Below are 20565 nucleotides of genomic sequence, written 5' to 3' on the forward strand. Positions count from 1 at the left end.
ATATTTATATATTTTTAAAAATGTGTTAGTAGAAGATGTTTGTTTATAACAACAACACTTTTATTTGAGACTCAGATGCGGTTCATAGAAAAAGATATAAATAAATACAGCATACATAATAAAAAGTAAAGAATAAAAATTAAAAAGAGTATAATAAAAATTAAAAAGAGTATAATCGCTGTATCCAGTGTTTCCTCAGGGCAGAAGTGTAGCGGCATGAGCTTCTTTTGAGATCAGTCAGAGACATGACAATTGAGTTCTTAGATTTGTCCAGGCGTTCCATGAGGCTGCATGTAAGCTTACACAGTAGTGCTTCACAGGTGGGGATGTGAGCATCCACAAACAGCTGACTGGCTTTGTACCACCTGGTCACCTGTAGCAGAAGCCTAAAAGCATCATTATAGGCCACTAAGAATTTGCGGAATGTCCCACGTCCATAGTTCCACCAAAGAGGGGCCGTATACAGAGGAGTGCAGTAAGCTCTGAAAAGCGAACACTTCACTTGAAGAGAACACGTACTGAATTTTCTCATCAGCATGTTTGCCCGAGCATAGAGTTTACAGAACTGTCTCTGAATGTCTCTATCATCCCTCCAATCATCATGTTTATCATTATTTATCATTAAATTCATCACTGAAAAATAAGCTAAACAGAATATTTGACAAAAAATCAAAAAAAGTGATACACCCAGACCAAATAAAGAGACTGAAACAAGAAAGCACCCACAAATAGTCTGACTGTCTGACTATCAGGCTCCGGCAATGCTGTTATACATTAACTGCATACAAAAAAATAGACTAGGTAAAATAAAAGGTTTGTTTGAAAACTAACTGGTCTAGGAAAGGTTTTATTACACAGTTTAGGGAACAAGAATGTGGTATTTTGGAAATATCAAGAAATACTTCTTTGTCTTGACTACTCCCTTTGGAGGAAGCTACAGCAAAGCATCTGCCTTCAGCTCACCTTCTCTGCATTCTGATCACTCACACCAACCACCCTCATGCCCCCCTTTACTGCATTCATGAAACCCCTCATTGGTCTTTCCACTAGACCCCTTTCCTGGTGGCTCAAACCTCAATAACCTGTTACAGACAAAACCGATGTGCCATGCTCTATAAATGAATGATTAGTAAAAATAATGTTAAACAAAAATACAAAAATTCAACAAATGTTGAATACAATATATATATATATATATATATATATATATATATATATATATATATATACTCTTCATAAATGTATCTATCCTTCTTTTAATATTATATAGAAATATACTGCTTCTCTGAAAATCTAAACATGTCCAACACAAAAGAAGAGGCATCCAGCCAGAAGGGTGTTTGGGTTTATGAAGCTGTATCAAAGTTTGAGATTTGAAAGAATTTAATTTGCTTGATGTTTTATATCCAATGAAAAGGTCACAATGACCTTACACTAGGCTTTGTTAATGGTCAAACCAAAGCATTGTGTTCATCCGGCCTTTTTATTGTTTACCAGTTATTATAATTTTATGTGGATTTTTTTTGCATGCATGTATTTGTCCTGTAAGCTCTAGATTTTTCCAAGAATGCAAAATATTTTCTTTTTTTTTTACTCTCATAAGGGCTTTTATGGCAAACATCACAGGCATGTGACATCTTTTAAAAAGAGCTGTAAAAAAATGTTGTTACTTTATTTCTTTATGCTTTTGTTGGTCCTAAATCTGGAAACAGACACGGCATTCGAGTATTTCTGCAATAAGCAAAACAATAAATATAGTAGATTCACAACTTCCTCATATGTTTAAAAAAAGTGGAGGTTAAGTTATCCACTGAAAGCAACAGTGTAAGCTTTTTTGATTTTGCAAGTTAGTGTTGTCATGTCATTACATTTACATGTATATTAAGTTACATTCTGTTCAGTTTAATTTATATATATATATAAACGCCCCTCTCACCCTCTGTGGGTTCTTTCTCCTCCAAGCTCGGGTCCTCTACCAGAGGCCTGGGAGCTTGAGGGTCCTGCGCAGTATCTTAGCTGTTCCTAGCACTGCACTTTTCTGGACTGAGAGGTCTGAGGTCTTTTCAGGTATCTGTTGGAGCCACTCCTCCAGCTTGGGGGTTACTGCCCCGAGTGCTCCAATTACCACAGGCACCACTGTCACCTTCACTTTCCAGGCTTTCTCCAGTTCTTCTCTGAGTCCCTGGTATTTCTCCAGTTTCTCATGTTCCTGCTTCCTGATGTTTCCTTCGCTTGGCACTCCCACATCCACCACAACGGCTTTCCTCTGTTCTTTATCCACTACAATGTCTGGTTGGTTCGCCATTACCATCCTATCAGTCTGGATCTGGAAGTCCCACAGGATCTTTGCCCTCTCATAAATAATATAGAGCATGTTGGATAAGGATTCATTTCACACACCTGTTTCTGATGCTTCTGTGTAGATGTGGATCTGAGCTAAATAGCGATTCTTGATAATATGCAGTGTGTGATAAATAATGTTGGCCCTGAAAGTTTATTATCCCATTTTGTAGTAGGAGCGTTTATGGCTTTCATGATTCATGATTGAAGGCATTAGCGTAACCCTTGTGCTATCCTAGGCACTTTACCTTTGGGAGTTGGGTCATCTAGACCCACTAGACAGTGCGCTGAACCTTTTTTCTTCAATGATTTGTGATCTTCACTGGTTTCCATGGATTACATGAAATCTTTCCACCTTTATCCACCTTTGTCATGGTAGGGAGAACACGTCAATGTAAGGGTGGGGTCATCTAAGATAGCACAAGGGTTAATAATATTCAGAAGATATTAAATATCTATTTTTCTCTCAGAAATGGCAAATATGAACAATATTGTATACATTTAGCCTAATGCCTCATCGTAGATGTCCAAAAATTATCAGATTTTTAAAATAAATTTACATCACTGAACACTGATGTCTTTTGTATGGACTTTATTTTGGGTTTTAGTTCTGAATTAATCAACTGTGCTATAAAAGTGATGCAAAGGAGAATAACATCGGAATCTGGTGGTGAACTTTTTACAAATATTTTATTAAACATCATAATGAGTTAAAAATCTGATCCTGAATGTGACATAGGTCAAACATGACAAAACCTTTAACTTAAGAAGGTGCCGTAAACTGACTCTGAAATGTAACAAAATAAAAATATTTGTGATATATTTCACTATAGTTTAAATTCAATTGGACACAAATGAACAAAATAGAGTTTTTTAATACATTTCTTTTTTACAAAGAAAAGCAGAATCTGCTTTACATTTTTCTGTAAAAGTGAAGCAAGTTGTTACAGGAAGGACAGTAATGCTTCACGTCTTTGCAGGAATCGAGGCAAAACGGGAGGAGCATGCAAGGCCAGCACCTGTACATGGGAGAAAACATGTTTTTTTAACACAATTGATTTAGCACATATTTTATTCAGACGCTTAATTGCTGAGTTTCCTTTTAAAACATATTACCCAAGCAGAGTGATACCGCCACAAAATACCCAAGCCATGGCTCCTATCTCAAATGATGTCCTGGTAAGTACGTTCTTCTGGCAGTAGACACAAAAAGTTACTCCAGGAGTATCTCTTAGAGGAGCTGTCACTTGTGTCACTATAAAAGGAAAAATCAGCAGCAAAGCATTAAAAAATGTATTTCAATACTGTTAAAGAGTTTAATTTTAAGACTTATATAAATTAGTGGTAGGCGATAGTGTGATAGTGGGTATTTGGGTATCGATCTGATACCAAGTAATTACAGGGATGGTATCGCCGATATCGAAACAGATGTTTTCCTTAAAATGTTGGGATCATAGATTAATTTTAGAAATACGCAATATTTTGGTAACCAAGTGTATAATAAAACACAGGACAGAGACTTACAGCAAATACAATTGTTAATTAATTACAACAATCTGAATTGAACATAAATCAAATATTGAACATGTATGTATTATCGCTGACATGATACAATAACAGTAAGAAGAATAAAACAGTAACTGATGCAAATGTCTGACAAAAAGCTACAATGTAAAAGAAATTTTAAAAACAGCACAACAAACATACATTTTAAAAATAAAGACAGTATTAAAATAACAAAGTCCCGAGTAACAAAAAAAAGTAAACAAAAGCAACACTAATAAAGTTAAGTAAGGTTCCATTAGTTGTCATGTATGATGAAGTTTTAGGAGCACCCAAAAAAAAAGTAATATTGTGATATTTTTAAAGTTGTAAATTTACGACTGTTTTCTTGTAAATTGACGACTTTAAAGTGGTTTGTCAACTGGCTGTAAAACCCTGTTGTAGTCATGCACATAGGTGTGTGAGATTTGTCCTCCGCATTTGACCCCTCCCCTGGGGGAGCGGTGAGCTGCAGACACAACTGCTCACAAACCTTTGGTGGTTTAAATAAATAAAAAAACACAAAAACAAATCCTGCCATTGCTGCAGATACGTTGATCTTTAATAACTTTTTCTGCTCTCCGATGAAGCATAGAGGGGAGGAGCAAGGACTGAGCTGTAGTGAAGTGAAGGTGCGCTGTTTATGCAGACACAGTGTTGCCAGATTGGGCAGTTTCCACTCAAAACGGGTGGGGGTTTGCTCAAATTGGGTGACTTTTTGTCCAATCTGGCAACACTGCAGACTATCACACAACTCTGTGAATAAATTCGCGCACTTTCCTGTACATTTTAACACTTGTGCTATCCTATGGGGTCAAGATGACCATTGACGTGTTATTCATACCATAACAAAGGTTTCATGTAATCCACGAGGATCACAAATCATTGAAGACAAAAGGTTCAGGGCACTGTCTAGTGGGGTCTAGATTACCCCACTCCCAATGTCAAAGTGCCTATGATAGCACAAAGGTTAAATAAATCAATCTCATTACGCTTTTATCATTACCTTGGTATCGATACTATCGATACACAGATCAATATGCCCACCCCTAATATAAACTATCATTATGTGCTTAGCTTGCAGTAGCACACCTTTTGAACAGGGTGCCACGTTATTAATAAACAATCATAATTTTACACTTTATTTTTTTAATTTACCAACTTTGAGCTTTGAATGCACATAATAGGTATTTTAGTAAAATTAAGCGAAATCCCTATGGTTCTTGTGTGTGGTCATGTTTTTCAATAAAAAAATGTACGCAATGGTAAACCATATGAGCCCAGCATGCATAAAAATGCAAAATCAGATAATAGCAGACAATGATCTTTTGTAAAAACACAGAACCAACAATCCAACTGCATTCCTTTAAGCAGTTTGTTAAGAATCCAAAGATTTCTACCCTCTGGGATGGAACCAAACCCACTGCTGCAGACAAGCAAGTGTTTAAAGGTGTGTCGCATTTGGTGTTTTCCCTGTCTAATGTGTGCATTTTCATGGTAAATTATCATGAAGCAATTACGAGGGAATTTCCTCACCTGTTGATATGACAACAGCCGGGGGTCCAGTAACAACAGCTGACGGCAGAAAAAAATCACAAGAATCATTTTCAACAATCTCTTATAAAGTTTTTGGAAAAATGCAAGGAGAAAAAGCATTTGGCACATCCAAAAACTTTGTTTCTAAAACAACTATTTTCCTTTTTTACAGAACAGAAAGAGATTTGTGACAGGAGAAGGAGCAGAAGAAAGAGCCTACACACCGTTCTGGAATCCTGGGGGGTAAAATGGTGCAATCATCCCAGGATCTGCGTCAGAGTAGGGCGGAGGGTTTTGGTTGTACATCTTCAAATTTCCTGGCTGAATACAGAAAAGGCACTATAGATGTAATAAATTGGTTTTAAGTCAGTGATACAGGGTTGGGGTTAAAATCATTGAGTCTATGGTTAAAATATGTGCAGGCAGGCATTTTGGCTGCGTGTGTGGACAACATGAATTTCCATCAGTTTTTGTTCTAGGTCGCATGTAAATACGTGCATATAAGAACAGACTCATTGTTATCTAGCAACATTGTTTAAAGGAAATGAACTATGATATGAAGGAGTGAGACTTTTACTTCCTGAGAGATTTAATGGCAGACAGTGAGGTGTTAAAAAGGCTGCACTTGTTCTCCAAAACCAGTGTTAAGCACGGGAAATGGTGTGACTCAGTGCAGGTTCAACCACTATTTTAATAATAATCAAGTTAACCTAGTGTTTCAGTGCTTTTTCCCGAAGGAAAAATATGTCGGCCATTTATCACAATAGACTGCTTAAAAATTCAAATTGGTGTAACTTACCAGCTTTTCAAGACTGAAAGTGTGGTATCGAAATAAACTTGATTTTTTTTTCTGTTGTTCAAATAAACGTAGACATTAGACACTTTAAGGGAAGGTCAACTACAACTAAAACTTTAGTAGTTTTTTTAAATAAACTTCAAATTATTATCAATTTCTTTTCTGTTTTTATCCCGGTCCATTAAAATGAATCATTAATATCTATATAAACAATGTAAATAGTATATTTTACAATCAAGTAGAACTTTAAATGAATGTCTGACTGTTCCTGCTTTGTTAGCTGATGATACATTTTAACAGAACAAAGTCCTGTAGTTTAGAAAAAAACACATTTTTATTCAAATAATCATAGATTTCTGGAAGAGTTGTTGGTTTATAATAATAAGAAACTCACATTAGTATAAACGCATAAAGTTTGTTCACAGTAATTGGATGTATAGTGCATATTATTTATTTAGAGGTGGAGTCTGATTTTTCTGATTTTGTCATGTAGAATGAGTGAACATCTTTAATGACACTGTGATTACATTTTAAGACGTTTAACTTAACCCGTACAAGCATGACAGAGCCTGTTTCTGCAAATCTAATATGAATCAGTTGCAAAAACAAGAAGCAAAGCCGGCACTCATAAATTAATCTCTTTCACCAGACTGTGTTGCATCCATATTATTGCAGCTACATCATAAAAACCTAATTCACCACATTCAAGTCAAACATTCTCAATTGAGAAAGCCACTTGTACAAGAGGTAAACATCTTCTGTCACTACTTTAAGTCCACCCAAGCACACAAGCTTATATAAACACATTATTTAGCAAATGTATAAGATATACTTACCTTTTGTTAAAAAAAATGTTTTTCTTTTCTTAAGAGCTGAAGAATCACAAATCCAAAACAGGAAAGAGTTTTAGGAACACTAAATGAAAGACACTAATGGATATCAGTCAGGCACAAACTTTACTATCTCTTTTCTTTCTCCTCCCACATACTCATGAGGGGATCTGAAACCTGCTCTCACTTATTCTGGTCTTGTGAATTTACATACAGATTTTGGAAAAACATTCACAAATTTATCACCGATTCTATTTTTGCTGACATACAACTTTATTATAAAAACATACTTTTTGGTTTTCATAGCTTTGATGTCAAAGACCGTGATGCTTTCTTTTGTGTAAACATGGTATTATTTATCGCTAAATTTCATATACACAAAAGAAAATTTTCCAATAAAAAACCGGATTTCTTTGTGTTCAAACTGGAACTGCAGCGTTATTTAAACTTAATTTCTGCTTCAAAAAATACAAAAGCTCAAAAAACAATTAGCATCTGTAAATCTTTTGGACTGCTGACATAGATTTACTCTCGCATTTTCTCTTTTCTCTTTATTTTTTTGTTTCTTTTTATTTCTTATTCCCTTTTGTGTTTATTATTAATAATTAGTATTTTTTAAAGAATGCAACATGTGTGTTCTGTATTCAGAATTCTATTGTACATTATATGTGTATAATTGTTGTATTTTCTTGTTTTGTATGTTGCAATTGTTCAATAAAAAATTTAAAAAAAAAAAAAAAAAAAAAAAAAAAAAATACTCATGAGGGGAAGTGACACAAGTCAGTCCGTGGGCAACAAAAAACTGTGTTTTAATTAGATCCACTCTAGCTGACAAAGCTGTGAAGACAAAAAACATTGTTTTTTCTTGTTGCTCCACTGTCTTTTAGTGAGCAACCTCCGTTTGCACAAATATTGCCTTTAATATCAAATTTACACATACATCAGAAGAATATGGTTTCTTATGGGTTTGTTTTCTTGCCGTTGACGATTGGACGGCTACTCTCTTAAAAATTCATAGATAAAACAAGAACTACAATTACACAATTACAAAAAAGGAAAAGGACCGTAAACTAACCACCCTTGAGGGCGCAATTCAATCCAGAGAGGCAATATGATAATCTCATCGCCTAAAAGTCTTAAAAGAACAATTTAACTCCTTCAATCGAAATGACATCCATTAAAATAAACACGTCAAGCACATGTATCATTCCTGCACACAAACAATCTGTGCAAAGGTGAGGGGGCAACTGTGAGTGCCTGTTTTCCAATGTGGACAGTGAGGTGATATAGTGAGACAGCGCCCGGTCACCCCCGAAGCAAGGCGTGGCAGCCAGGGCCCCCCAGACGCCAAAATGGAGAATGGTAAATGGCGAATACGATGGAGGCTCTGATGCTGAACACTGGCGCCAACCTATAACAACCAGGTGCAATGTTGGGTTCAGTGTCTTGCCTGAGGACAGTTCAACACACAGATGGGAAAGGTGGGGACCGAGCCTGCAATCTTACAATCAGAGGTTGACCGCTCTACCTCTGTGGTGCAGAGGTCTTCTCTCTAGAGAAGCAGTTTAAAGGATACTGCTTCCTTGGTGGCCCGACGTCAGCCACCCAGACCGGGGCCACTGGGGGCCCCCCAGGCCAGCTACAGAGCAGTCTGCCTGGGGCCCATCACATGGTCCCAAGGCAAAACCTGTCGTAAATACAGCCAGGATGAGCCAGTTAACCATGTCTCTTGAGTTCCATTTTGGAAAAAAAAACACAAGTTTTACACCTTCCCCCTATACTCACACGCACATGCAGTGTAACACAGATAAGGACTTTTAGAAAATTCCTCATAAAATGTGTTTAAACTTTCCCTCTTTAAATGACTCTAGGACTTTGACACACTGCAGACTGGTGAGAGTAAGGAATTACAAAGGTAGTTATGGGTCACGGGACTGTCACATGGACACAGACAGCTAAACATGTTCACCTTTCAGCATATGAACTCACCTGATATACAAAGGTGGTTTGGCAGAGATTTTATCATCGAATGCCCTTCCTGACACAACCCTGTATTTCATCCAGGCTGGGGACTGGCACAGGGAGATCCAGACTTGGGCCATCTTGTGCCCACTGTTGGGCAGTAACGCAAAGTGTCTGGCCTAAGACCAACACTGGAAACATCCCCTGGGAAACAAACCCTGTTTTTCCATGCGCCAGTGCTGCACACAGCCAACTGAGCCATCTATCATCTTACGCAAACAGCTGAACATAGTCTTAAGAAATGTACCAACAGATTACATTGAGGACAATGCAATCCATAGTACTTCATTACCTTTAACATGTTATATAAAGCCATAGTAAAAAGATATAATTTGTCATTAATGAAACAATATTGGCCTAAATTAAATAGGAAAATTAAGAATATAGAAGAACCATTTTTTTAAGTTGTTCCTTAAACTGCACCACCTGTAGTGGCTGCAGGGAAAGAGTTGGGCTTTCTGTGGAAGAGACCTAGGAGGTTTGGCAGGTTGGGGTGTCCACTGAGGCAATCAGTGGCTGCCCTAATTGGTGGGGCTGCTTCGGTCCCGTTGGTGTCCTACCAGAGCTCTCCCAGGGGTGCCGCTTGGGGGGCAGGGGCCTGGGCTTCCCCCTGGGACCGGCTCTTTCTTGGTCCCTCTTTCTTTGTGTGGGGTGGACACTATTTATGGTGAACACATGCGTTAAACAATAAGGCAGGACCTCTGATCTTCTGTCCCCTAATCAGGCCCTTAGCAATGACGGTTGCTGAGGGCAACCGCCCCCACCGTGCCCCTTGGGTGCTGGCTTCGTGAACATGGCGGCCCTCTCTCCACGCAGGGAGAGAGATCCCAGACTTCTCTGGCAACACCATGAGTCGGGGATCACATCACATCTCAGCCTGGGGGTGTCAGTGTGTAAAGATTCTGTGGTTTTGTTGTTCTTGTTCATCTTTTTGGTTTTCTTTTTGTCAGTCACTCCAGTTTCAGGTTCATGATGAACAGCTGTATTCAGTTCAGTTAATTACCCTCAGCCTATTTAAGTGTCTTGGTTTCTGTTTATCCTTGTCAGGTCATCTGCTCTGTTGTGTCACCGGTTTGTTTCTCCCCATAGTTTTGAAATGTTTCAGTTTGTTTATTAAATGTTTTATTTCCTATCAGCAAACCTGGTCACCTGCATTTTGGGTCCTCCACCACCAGTTCCTGAAACAGTGTTCCTGAGGTGTGGGTTCTGGCCCTCGCCAGAATACAATCAATATAAATATAAATAAAGTTTAGCCTAAATTACAACAGGGCTTTATACAAATAAACACCTTGTGAGTCAGAAGATTCATCACCCCCTGTTTTAACAGTAAAAATGTCCAAACCAAGAGGCCTTCAGCTCTTTTCTGTTTGCTCAGCTGTTGAACAGGACAAGTATAAAAAAAAAATCCTATTATCACATGTTGGATTTAGGATTAGGTTACCCAGATACCCAGATTTCTCACATGGATTTTTCTGTTAGTGTTATTTGAAGGTGACATTTGAATTTAGTTTCTAAGTCAGTATGTTTGAGTTCAGAAAGAACTTCTATAATTTTTTTGCAGATCTCTTCAAAGGCTTTATCTGTTGTTAACTAAACATAATGGATAGGAGGTCTTAGACTCTGTCCTACATTTCTGCAGGCGCATCATTACTACCTTACAGATCATTTAAGAAAAACATGTAAAATAGTATACGTTAATGAGTATGCAGCAGCCAGAGATGGTGCAATCAGATAAGCGTCTGACACACTTTTTATTACACTCATCAGTAGTAGAGAGAAGTATAAATAAGCCGCTACAGAGTAAAGTGAGTGCTGAGGTGACTTTTCTTCCAAGAGTTGAATAGAACCGTTCAGGATGGTTACACCGGACCTCAATACACTGATGACCCGCCTGGGCATCACACGGATACTGGGGATCATCTCCAACTGTATCTGTTTTAGTTTGATGGCATCAGTGGGTGTCTATAACTTTTCCTTTTGGACTTGGTGCTTGTTTACCTGGAGCTTCAGCTTCTGCACCACTTTACTGATACTCATTCTGGAACTCTTTAGTCTCAACCAGCGGCTACCCATTTCCTGGAATGATTTCACCGCTGCCTTCTCCATTGTGGCTACCCTAATGGTATGTCTTTCTTTTTTTATATAGTAGGCTCCTAAAATGTGAATGTTTCAAACAATTGTACCAACAACAAAATGTTTTTTTTTCTTGAAGAGGTTTTTCTGAGGACTTTGTTGCTTTCTGAGCCATTCCTTCTTCTGTATTATAATCAATATCTAATGCTAAATTTTTTTTCTTTTTCATGCAGGTATTTGCAACGTCTGTTATCATGTCTGTGTTCTTCGCTAAGTTTGGCTATGCCAAATTCATCGCCGCCACTGCTATTTCATTTTTCTCTTTCGGCTTGCATTGCAATGAGATTACTTATATATGGAAACAATCGGACGAGATCAGTGGATTTCTATCCTCAATTCCAGGACTTCTAAAAATCATAGAAGCCTTCGTCGCCTGCGTCATCTTCATCTGTCTGGACTTCAGTCCCTACCCTTTTTATCCAGGACTGCAATGGTGTGTGGCCGTTTACTCCATCTGCTTTATTTTTGCCATGTTTTTCATCATTACAACCATTGGCAGACTGCAGTCTTGGCTCCCTGTACCCATTGATAAAGTAATGCTGGTTTGCAATGTTCTGGCTGTTGTGATGTACATGACAGCTGTGATCATCTGGCCGGTGTACAGCTTCAGAAACATTAGCAGCTCAGACTGCCCCACTGTAGCTTTCTGTCCGCGGAAATTGATTATTGTCATAACTTTCATGACGTGTTTCAATTTTGTCGCCTATGTTGTGGACTTAGTTTATTCTTTGCGACAACATTTCTTCAGTCAATCTTAAATATGCCAATAAATGAGGACATTTGTGATTTGCTTGATTGTGAAAATCATTGCTCTGGGGTGAATTTGGTTCCCTCCTTAAATTGTTTTAAAAATGTTTTAACAGTGTACAACAAGCAGAGAATAGTGACAAAAATTAACTAACAATATTGTGAATGATTATCTTTTTTCATGGCCACATGGCTGTACTTGCACTTGGGGAGAAAATCAATGAAAAAAATCAACTTTGTTGAGTCTAAATTTGTTAAGACCAAAACCACTGTCTTGAAGATGCCTTTATTTTCTATATTTTATAACATGCTCTCCACACATACACATTTTCAAATAAAGACGCTCAACTCTGACTTAACGACTGGTTCTACTGACTTTGGAAGACCGAAAACCACGCTTGTGTTTACGCAAAAGGAGCAAACAACTCTCTAAAACAGACTGTTTTTGTTCCAAGTACATAAAGACTTATGCATTTTTATGATCAACATAGAACCAAAAACTTTTCCAGAGACTTTTGATAACTTCGAGTTTGAATATATGATTTAAATATTCCCTTTAAGTTTGATTAAAAAAATAATTAACTTTAAGAAGAAACTTAAGAAGCTATAATTAAAACTAAAATTACAACCAAAAAATATTATATATATATATATATATATATATATATATATATATATTTTTTTTTTTTTTAATACATATATAATATATTTAAAAATGTAAAGTTACAACCCAAACTGCATTCACCCGCCATTAATTACATTTGAAATAAGAATCAAAAGAGGCATTTCCGTGAACAAAAAAATAGCAGTTTTAAATTATTACACATATTCTTTAATGAATTTTTCTACCTGTTATGTTGGATTTGTTGTAAAAAAAATTACAAAACTACGGGATAATTTTCAGAAAATATTACAATTGTTGCATTCCAGACAGATCATGGAAGATAAAATATGAAGGATTTGGGAATGGGGGGGTGGGGGTTCAAGGGTTCTGCACTTGAGGAATGTGTTCAAACAAGCCAACCAGAAGAGGGCGCTAGAGAACAAGAAACAACACATTGTCCTTTGGATTTTACACACTCAACTTTTTGATCTTTGAGAATCATTAAAGTTTTGATATTAGGAAAAATCTAGTTAAAAGATAAGGTATATTTATTATTGTTGTTGTTATTATTATTGTTGTTATTATTATTGTTGTTATTATTATCATTATTATTATTATTATTATTATTATTATTATTATTATTATATTAGCCTTGGAAATTTCATTTTAAAACTTTTGATGTAATATTTAATTTGTTTTTAACGTCTGTTTAAATGCAGTTTTTTTAAAGGCATTTTATGACATACATTTTTCATGTTGTCTATGGTCAAATGAACTTTGAGCAAACATCTCCTTTTTTTATTGTACGAGTAACTCTGACTCTGGGTGTGCTTTGTCAAAGTAAATATCGTTAGTGCCTTTAGTCAAACTCCATCCTGGATGATAAAACAAAGCAAATTATAGAAAATTCCACCCATTTTAAGTATAATGTCTAGCAGTTAAAAAGAAAAACGTGAAGTTGTCATTTCCAGAAAAGACATTTTTACTTTAAATCTATACAACTGTATGCTGTATTGAGAAAGGGCTCACACATTTAACCTGTGTCAAAAGTAAAAAGTATATATAATATGTAAAGTTTTTTAAGAAGTATAAATAATATGATTAAAACAGCTGCCGAATACAAAGTTTAGGGAAAATAGAGGCTTCATATCGAAACCTTTCTTACTGCAGAATGTGTTTTATCAATTGACGATGATGATGAGTCTAAAGTTTAAAAACGTCCAGAAACCTTCTATGTTTGTTAAGATGTGGTTGATCAAAGAATCGCTTTTATCTACACCAGCTTATCACTGTCTGATTGGAAAAAAGGTGTGTGGAGCTGCTCGGCTTTCAGACCCACCATGGGTTGTCCATGTGTTTTAAGACTTTAAGCTCTCCGTCCAAGGCTTTTTTAAAACAACTTTTTTGTGTTTTCTTGGTCCAGAAAGAACACAATTACACAAAAAACATGAGATGTAGTAACTTTTGCACCCTTTCGGTCAGTTTTGACAAAGTAACATGTTTTCTGCATGTAGATTTTTGTTTCTTTCCAGGAAATCTCACAAGTGGTGTAATTTTAGTGGTACATAGAAAAATGTGGTCTCCAATTTTATGTTTTTATCATTTAAAATCACTAATACTAGGTCTAAATTAGGACAATGTATTAGCTGAGTAAATAGATTTTTGAACAACAAAGCTGTAAATTGTGATGAGTTTACAAAAAAAGAGTCCCACAGCCTTTTACCAGAGAGCTGGATTTGGTTCTAGGAGCTGCTGAACAAAGAACGTGACTCAACACCTTTTATTACCTTCAGTTTTTGAACTCCTCGTGAATTCTGGTTTTGGCAGCTGGATGATCAAAACTCCAACCAATATAGGCAAAACATGGTGCACATGGATGCAGTTCTAACATTCTTCATCACTAGGGTTTGATAGCATATTGTCAAGTTGGAATTTTTTAAGATTGTATTTGATTGGACTGAAGAGAAAAAGTAGTTTAAAAAATCTATTTTCCCTTGAAGTTATCATCTTTTCCCTCCCGCTGACTTACCTCTCTTTTATCTGTTGAGAGCAAAGGTTCACCTTTTCTTTTCACAAATGTGTGCCTAAACACTGTATTTAACTGTGACAATTATCTGTTACTGTTGACTAGAAAGGAGAGCGTTTGCATTTCAGGATTTAGTTTCAGACCAAGCTGAGTTTATGAGGTAATCGATGAGCACAGGTATGATTATGACTTCCCTTCATATGTGCATCTCTGAAATTTATGGGAGAAGGCATGATAAGGATTAGGGAGGGCGCGGCCCAAAGGTACAATTTGTTTCAGTGTCTGTCACAGTCAGGCAGTCTTTGCTACACAGAGCAGCTACAGAGGCAGGATCAGAGGAGAACACTTTCATCATGGTTAAATTAGACCTGAAGACCCTGACTGTGCCTATTGGCATCGTGCGGATCCTTGAGGTCATCGTGACTTGCATCACCTTTAGCTTGGTAGCCTCAGTGGGGACCACCACTGCGTCCTTCTGGGTCTGGTGCATGTTCAGCTGGTGCTTCTGTTTCACCTTCACATTCCTCATACTCATCCTGGAACTCTTTGGCCTCAACACAAAGATACCCATTTCCTGGAGTGACTTCACGGCAGCCTTTTCCATGTTGGCTACTCTGATGGTGGGTTTCAGTTTTGTTCTTTTTAGATTCCATTTCTTTTTTCTGTGGACTAAACCATCAATGTTTATTACAACACTGGCGGTTTTAGATTATGCAGTGATGTTCAAATTGAACATTGTAGTGATTGAAAATTAGCCTGAAGGTACATTCACACCGACCTCCAAACATCCATAAACATAAAGGCTTCTGCGTTCTTGTATTAATGCGTAGCTACACAGGTTTTTACAACCATTTTTGAGTTCTACGTACAAAACGCGTGGCCATTGAACACACGTTGGAGGTTGAAGCAGATTGAAACTTGGATTTGGTGGTTTTGAATGGATGACATTCCATTTAATTCACAAAAGTACTTACTGTTTGAAAATTGATCATGGAGGGGAAATTAATAACTGCGGTTTGTGCCCGGCCAGAAATATGTGACACCAAATCTTTCGTGTATGAGAGAAAAAAACCCCGGATCAAGATTCACAATATTTGCACCATTTCACATTTTTCCATCAAGCCTCTTCCAACTGTAGGCGGCGAACATGCTCTAGTAAATGGCATAAAAAGAAGACGTCCCTCCCTGCTTGTCTAATGTGAACACTACAGGCTAAACGTGCGTTCAAGAACACGCGTTTAGTGCGTTCTTGAACATACCTTAATTGCACAGTCTGTACGTAGCTAGAAAGTTTCCCTTTTACAGTCTAACGAAAGACTGAAATTCTGTACTTCTCATTTGGTTTAGTTTAGCAAGTAAACAGATGACATTTGGCTTAAAAATTCAGCAAAACTGAGTCCGTACTCTGAAAAAGCCTTTAATCTGTGCGCAAATATATCTAAACTGTGGATTTTTCTTTGTGAATTCTATTTGCAAATATCAATCTCACTGTACATTAAACCATTTTGGCATTTTTTGATACAGGTTTTCACAGCATCCATTATCTTCTCCGTGTTCTTCGCTGATTCTGGTTTGGACAGATTCATCGGCGCCAGTGCGACCTCCTTTCTGGCTTTCATCCTGTATGCCGTTGAAGTTGGATTGATTCGGTTCAAATCGGAAGAGATCAGTGGATTTCTCTCCACAATTCCAGGTCTTCTAAAAGTCATTGAGGCCTTCGCCGCATGCATCATCTTCATCTGCTTGGACTACAGTCCCTACTCATATTTTCCAGGACTGCAGTGGTGTGTGGCCGTTTACTCCATCTGCTTTATCTTTGCCATTATCGTCATCATCGCAACTATCGGCAAACTGCTGACCCGCTTTCCAGCACCTTTTAATAAAGTGCTGATCGTCTGTAATGTGCTGGCAGTTCTGATGTACATGACAGCTGTGGTCATCTGGCCAGTGTACAGCTTCAGGAACAACTACGGCTCAAGTTGCTCCCATTTACCCTACTGTCCATGGAACATGTTAGTTGTTATCAGTTTCATGACATGTTTGAACCTCGTTGCCTACATTGTGGACACAGTTTACTCTTTTCGATTGCAGTTCGTCACTCAAACATAGACGTATATTTTTTTTAATTCCTACTTCCTTTTTTTTAAGCTCTTTTTTTTGCTTTTTTACTGATTAGAGTCCTCAAAGTATACAGCATTTTTCCAAATTTACCTATTCAAGTTCTGCACTAGAGACTTGGACACTTTAATATTTGATGTCCAACATTTCTGAAGTCTTCATTTCTGTTTTTAATGGCAACAATATATACCAATGCCCTTTTTTTTCATTGATAAACTGCTGCTTCATTCAAACCAAAGACCTGAAAGTGTCAAAAACACCAAAAATAAAGCAGAAAGTTCCAGGAAATTGAACACCAACAATTTCTTCTAAAACCAGACAGGAAAGACGTTCTCACACAGAATCCAATGAGGGTTGGACAGAAAAAAAATTAATGCTCAAATGATGACGCAGTCTTCAAAATCCAAATATGTGTTTTTTTTTATTTTGCAATGCAAATTTCTTACATGTGAAGAAAGTTCCAGGAAGAACAACAGTATAACTGTTTAACGCATCATGGCTATAGAATGTTGCCAGTGGAAGTCACATTAGTGAAGTTTTATAATCTAAAAAATTGTCCCAAAAACGTCAACTATCGGTAATTAAAAACAAGGCGGAGTCAACAAGTCTAAACTTTTGGATGCATATGACAGATCTGTTGACCATTGTGCTGCAAACAGGCTGTGAGAACATTTCAGGCTGTTATTTAAAATTGGATAAACCCAATAAACTGTTATTAAGACAAGTTAATCCAGTTTATCACTGGAAACTGCTGAGTGGATTTAAAGTCCCACTTTTACCATGTTTGGATCTATTTTAACATTGTTCCCAGTGGTCTTTTAATAAAATGACAGCACTCTATATGAACAGAGGGAAGGCTTAATGTATTGGTTGTTCCTCCAGCTAAAATAAAAATCAAGGATGACAGTTCTTTCTCTTAGGTTACATCTTTGTCGTTGTTCGGTGTCTTGTGCACCATCGTCTCCAGGGCAATGTCATTTAAAAATCCCATCGTCAATGCAGGTCCTGTTTGAGCTCTTCTTTATAGACCAAATGATCAGCAAATAAGGGAATGGACATCCTGCAGTTAAAATTTAACAGATGTGGCGGTGATAGCTATTGGTTCTGTTTCAGTTTTACCACAGTATTCATTTAATTGACCCCATTTGTGTCGACGGCAAAGATCTGTGATGTCAGAATGATGGAACTATGTGAAACAAGAAAAAATGGTTAAATAAATTCCTTTATTTGTAAATAAGTCATTGTGATCCTGTTTTTTCATGTTCCACTGAGCGTTGGTGCCACTTTTATGAAGTTATACAATATGCAAAGTGTGTCCCAGGTCATTTGTACTATTTAAAATCTGTGAACAAAATGAATGCAGAGTGAAACCTGTTTTCTCCATGACTGGCTGTCTCACCCTGAGTCAGGGTGTGTTGAGGACCACAGTCCAGGAAGCTTCCGAACAGGAACGAGATAAAGGCTGACCCGTGTCCAATCAGGATTCAGGACAAGGGCCATAAACGCCTCAGACAAGCCCAGGATATTTTTCCAGAATACAAACCACACCTGAGTTTCTGTTTTACAGAGCACATACTTGTTTGTTTGGCAACTTACATGGATTTATTCTTCATGACTTGCTTAAAAAATCAAGGCCTTGTTGACCGGAAAGGAACTCCAATCAGGATTAACTGATTTTTTTCTTTTATGCTAAAGAGGCTGTTCTTCAGCCATGGCTTCTGTGGATTTAAAATCCGTCACCCAGCCTGTGGGGATTATTCGAATGATAGCTACAATCCTGGCTTGCATTTGTTTCAGCCTGGTTGCATCAGCAGGACACGTAGCTTCCTCATACTGGGCATGGTGCATGTTCAGCTGGTGCTTCTGCTGCTTCTTTACGCTCCTTATTGTCATCCTGGAGTTCACCACTGTCAACACCAAGATGCCTTTCGCCTGGGAAGACTTCACCGCTGCCCATGCAATCCTGGCAAGTCTGCTGTGCCTCTCTACGTCCATCATTTACCCCGCCTTCTTCACCTGCGGCACGTGTAATCGGCAGATTGGAGCAACCGTGGTTTCCTGGGTTTGCTTGGCCTTGTATGTCGGAGAGGTGGTCCTAACACGTCTTCGTCTCCGCTCAACGGGGCAGACTAACGGCTTTCTCTCCACATTGCCCGGCATAATGAAGATCCTGGAGACCTTCATCGCCTGCATTATCTTCATGTCCATGGAGACGCCGCAGTACTCAGGCTCCCCACCAATGCAGTGGTGTGTGGCCGTGTTCTCCCTATGCTTTGTCTTTGCCATCATCTTGGTCCTCCTGAGTCTCGCACAGCTGACCTCTTTCATCCCTTTCTCCTTTGACAAGTTAACGATTGTCTATAACATCCTGGCGACGGTGATGTACATGACGGCCATGGTGCTATGGCCGCTGTATAGCTTCAGCATCAGACAGAATAACAGCCAGCTGGTTCGTAACCACGATAAACTGGTGGTCGTCACAGTCATGGCTGTCTTTAACTTCATCGTTTACACTCTGGACACCATGTACGCCATCCGTCTCGTATTTTGCATCAGTAACGAGTGAACTGCGGTTATTTAAAATGATGTACATGTCTGCCAGAAAGTGAGTTCTGTTTAGAACAATTGCCCCGCTCTGTCTGGAAACTTCTAAATATTGGTCATATTTTATTTTTAAGATTTTTTTCTTATGATATTATGAAAGTGTTGACTCAAAGTGGTATTATGTAATGCCACCGCCGTCATATACGCCTGATGAAGGGTGACGTATCAATAGACAGTTAATGATTCAAACTTTACAGAGGGATGGCTATAAAAGGAGAAACATAACCTGTGTGAACTCTGGATAATCAAAAAAACATGAGTAAATACACAAGACTCACAGATGTTTTAGTATGCCAGCTTTTTTGTGACTGAACTTAAACAAAACAGAACCTTTCTGACATTTTCTAGCTAATTTTCAATCAAACGAATGAATAATTTCTCTTCTGTAGTTTTACAATAATATTTTGGGAAGTTACTTTGCTCTCACCGCTTTGTGCAAACATGCAATATTGTGTCAACATGTCACCTTTCTGCAGAACTTTATATGCTATTTGTTTTACCACTTGTATTATGTATTTTACAGAAATGAGGATCCGCTTTTATTTTGAAAAAGCTACTTTTTCCTTTAGAGCAAGTTAAGTATAGCTCATGTTCATAACTTGAAAGTTTTTGGTTAATTTTTTATTTGTAGAAACAGAACAAGTTTATGAATAAAAATGTTAAATTAAACTATGTCCAACTCGTAAAAATATAGCATTTTATTTCTTTGTGTCTTGCAAACAAATGTTATCTGCTCACCTATAATTTGTGATTTTCAAAAAAGGATTTTCAGAAAATTGCTGTTATAAAAAAGAAGCATAAAGAATTTTTATGGCTTATTCATGTTTTTGGATTGCCTCAAGCTAAATATGGCATCTGCTTCTGTCTTGTACACAACTATGCAACCAAAAGCGAGGCATAAAGAACTTCAGGCAAAGAGAGCAGCTGATAAAGAAGAGAAGCAGACACCCAGGGAGAAAGAGGAGATGAGGGGACACAGACTTTGGAAGCATGTGTGGGAAAAGTCAAAAAGCAAATCCCTCAATAAAGAAGCAGCTGCAGCAAGTGGAGATTGGTTGCCTGAAAGGTGTAATCTCTCCTTTTTTCTACAACTCTCAGCCTCCTTTTGACCTCCACTTGTTTCTTGTCAAGGTCTAGTAGACGCAAAGTATGATCACAATTACTTCTTGTCGTTTTTTACGCATCAGAATCAGAAAATGACGTCATTGGGTTCTCACGGGCAGTCCTGCAGCCATTGTGTGAGCCGTCACCAATCAGTGTGAGTGAG

General features: G+C 37.7%; 2 protein-coding genes and 2 long non-coding RNA genes across 4 annotated transcripts; 3 read left to right on the forward strand and 1 right to left on the reverse strand.

Annotated features, from left to right (window-relative positions):
- Positions 1-3012: 3012 nt before the first annotated feature.
- LOC101171746 (uncharacterized) lies at positions 3013-7145 on the reverse strand. The gene is made up of 5 exons (XR_002873693.2): positions 7051-7145; positions 5643-5739; positions 5419-5457; positions 3457-3595; positions 3013-3359 (listed from the first exon to the last, which is right to left on the reverse strand). It is a non-coding gene; the product is annotated as an uncharacterized LOC101171746 (long non-coding RNA).
- Positions 7146-10862: 3717 nt separating this feature from the next.
- Positions 10863-11981, forward strand: LOC101168044 (uncharacterized). Its single transcript, XR_013657752.1, has 2 exons — positions 10863-11188; positions 11373-11981. It is a non-coding gene; the product is annotated as an uncharacterized LOC101168044 (long non-coding RNA).
- Positions 11982-14810: 2829 nt separating this feature from the next.
- LOC101167793 (myeloid-associated differentiation marker) lies at positions 14811-17931 on the forward strand. The gene is made up of 2 exons (XM_004071712.4): positions 14811-15196; positions 16101-17931. The coding sequence occupies exons 1-2, from the start codon at positions 14930-14932 to the stop codon at positions 16683-16685; spliced, it is 852 nt and encodes a 283-aa protein (XP_004071760.1). The 5' UTR covers positions 14811-14929; the 3' UTR covers positions 16686-17931.
- A 294-nt stretch (positions 17932-18225) lies between these two features.
- Positions 18226-20116, forward strand: LOC101167541 (myeloid-associated differentiation marker homolog). The gene has a single exon (XM_004071711.5). It carries the CDS (start codon positions 18406-18408, stop codon positions 19258-19260), a length of 855 nt encoding a protein of 284 aa, XP_004071759.1. The 5' UTR covers positions 18226-18405; the 3' UTR covers positions 19261-20116.
- Positions 20117-20565: the final 449 nt, after the last annotated feature.

The sequence above is a fragment of the Oryzias latipes genome, chromosome 8 (genome assembly GCF_053564925.1).
Source record: "Oryzias latipes strain Hd-rR chromosome 8, Olatipes_Hd-rR_3.1".
Classification (NCBI taxonomy): domain Eukaryota; kingdom Metazoa; phylum Chordata; class Actinopteri; order Beloniformes; family Adrianichthyidae; genus Oryzias; species Oryzias latipes.

What these genes read in the sequence shown, in the direction of transcription:
- LOC101167541 (XM_004071711.5), top strand. Translation starts at nt 18,406, where the DNA reads ATGGCTTCTGTGGATTTAAAATCCGTCACCCAGCCTGTGGGGATTATT.
- LOC101167793 (XM_004071712.4), top strand. Translation starts at nt 14,930, where the DNA reads ATGGTTAAATTAGACCTGAAGACCCTGACTGTGCCTATTGGCATCGTG. An exon ending in CCATGTTGGCTACTCTGATG is followed by an intron (nt 15,197 to 16,100) that starts GTGGGTTTCAGT and finishes TTTTTGATACAG; the next exon opens with GTTTTCACAGCATCCATTAT.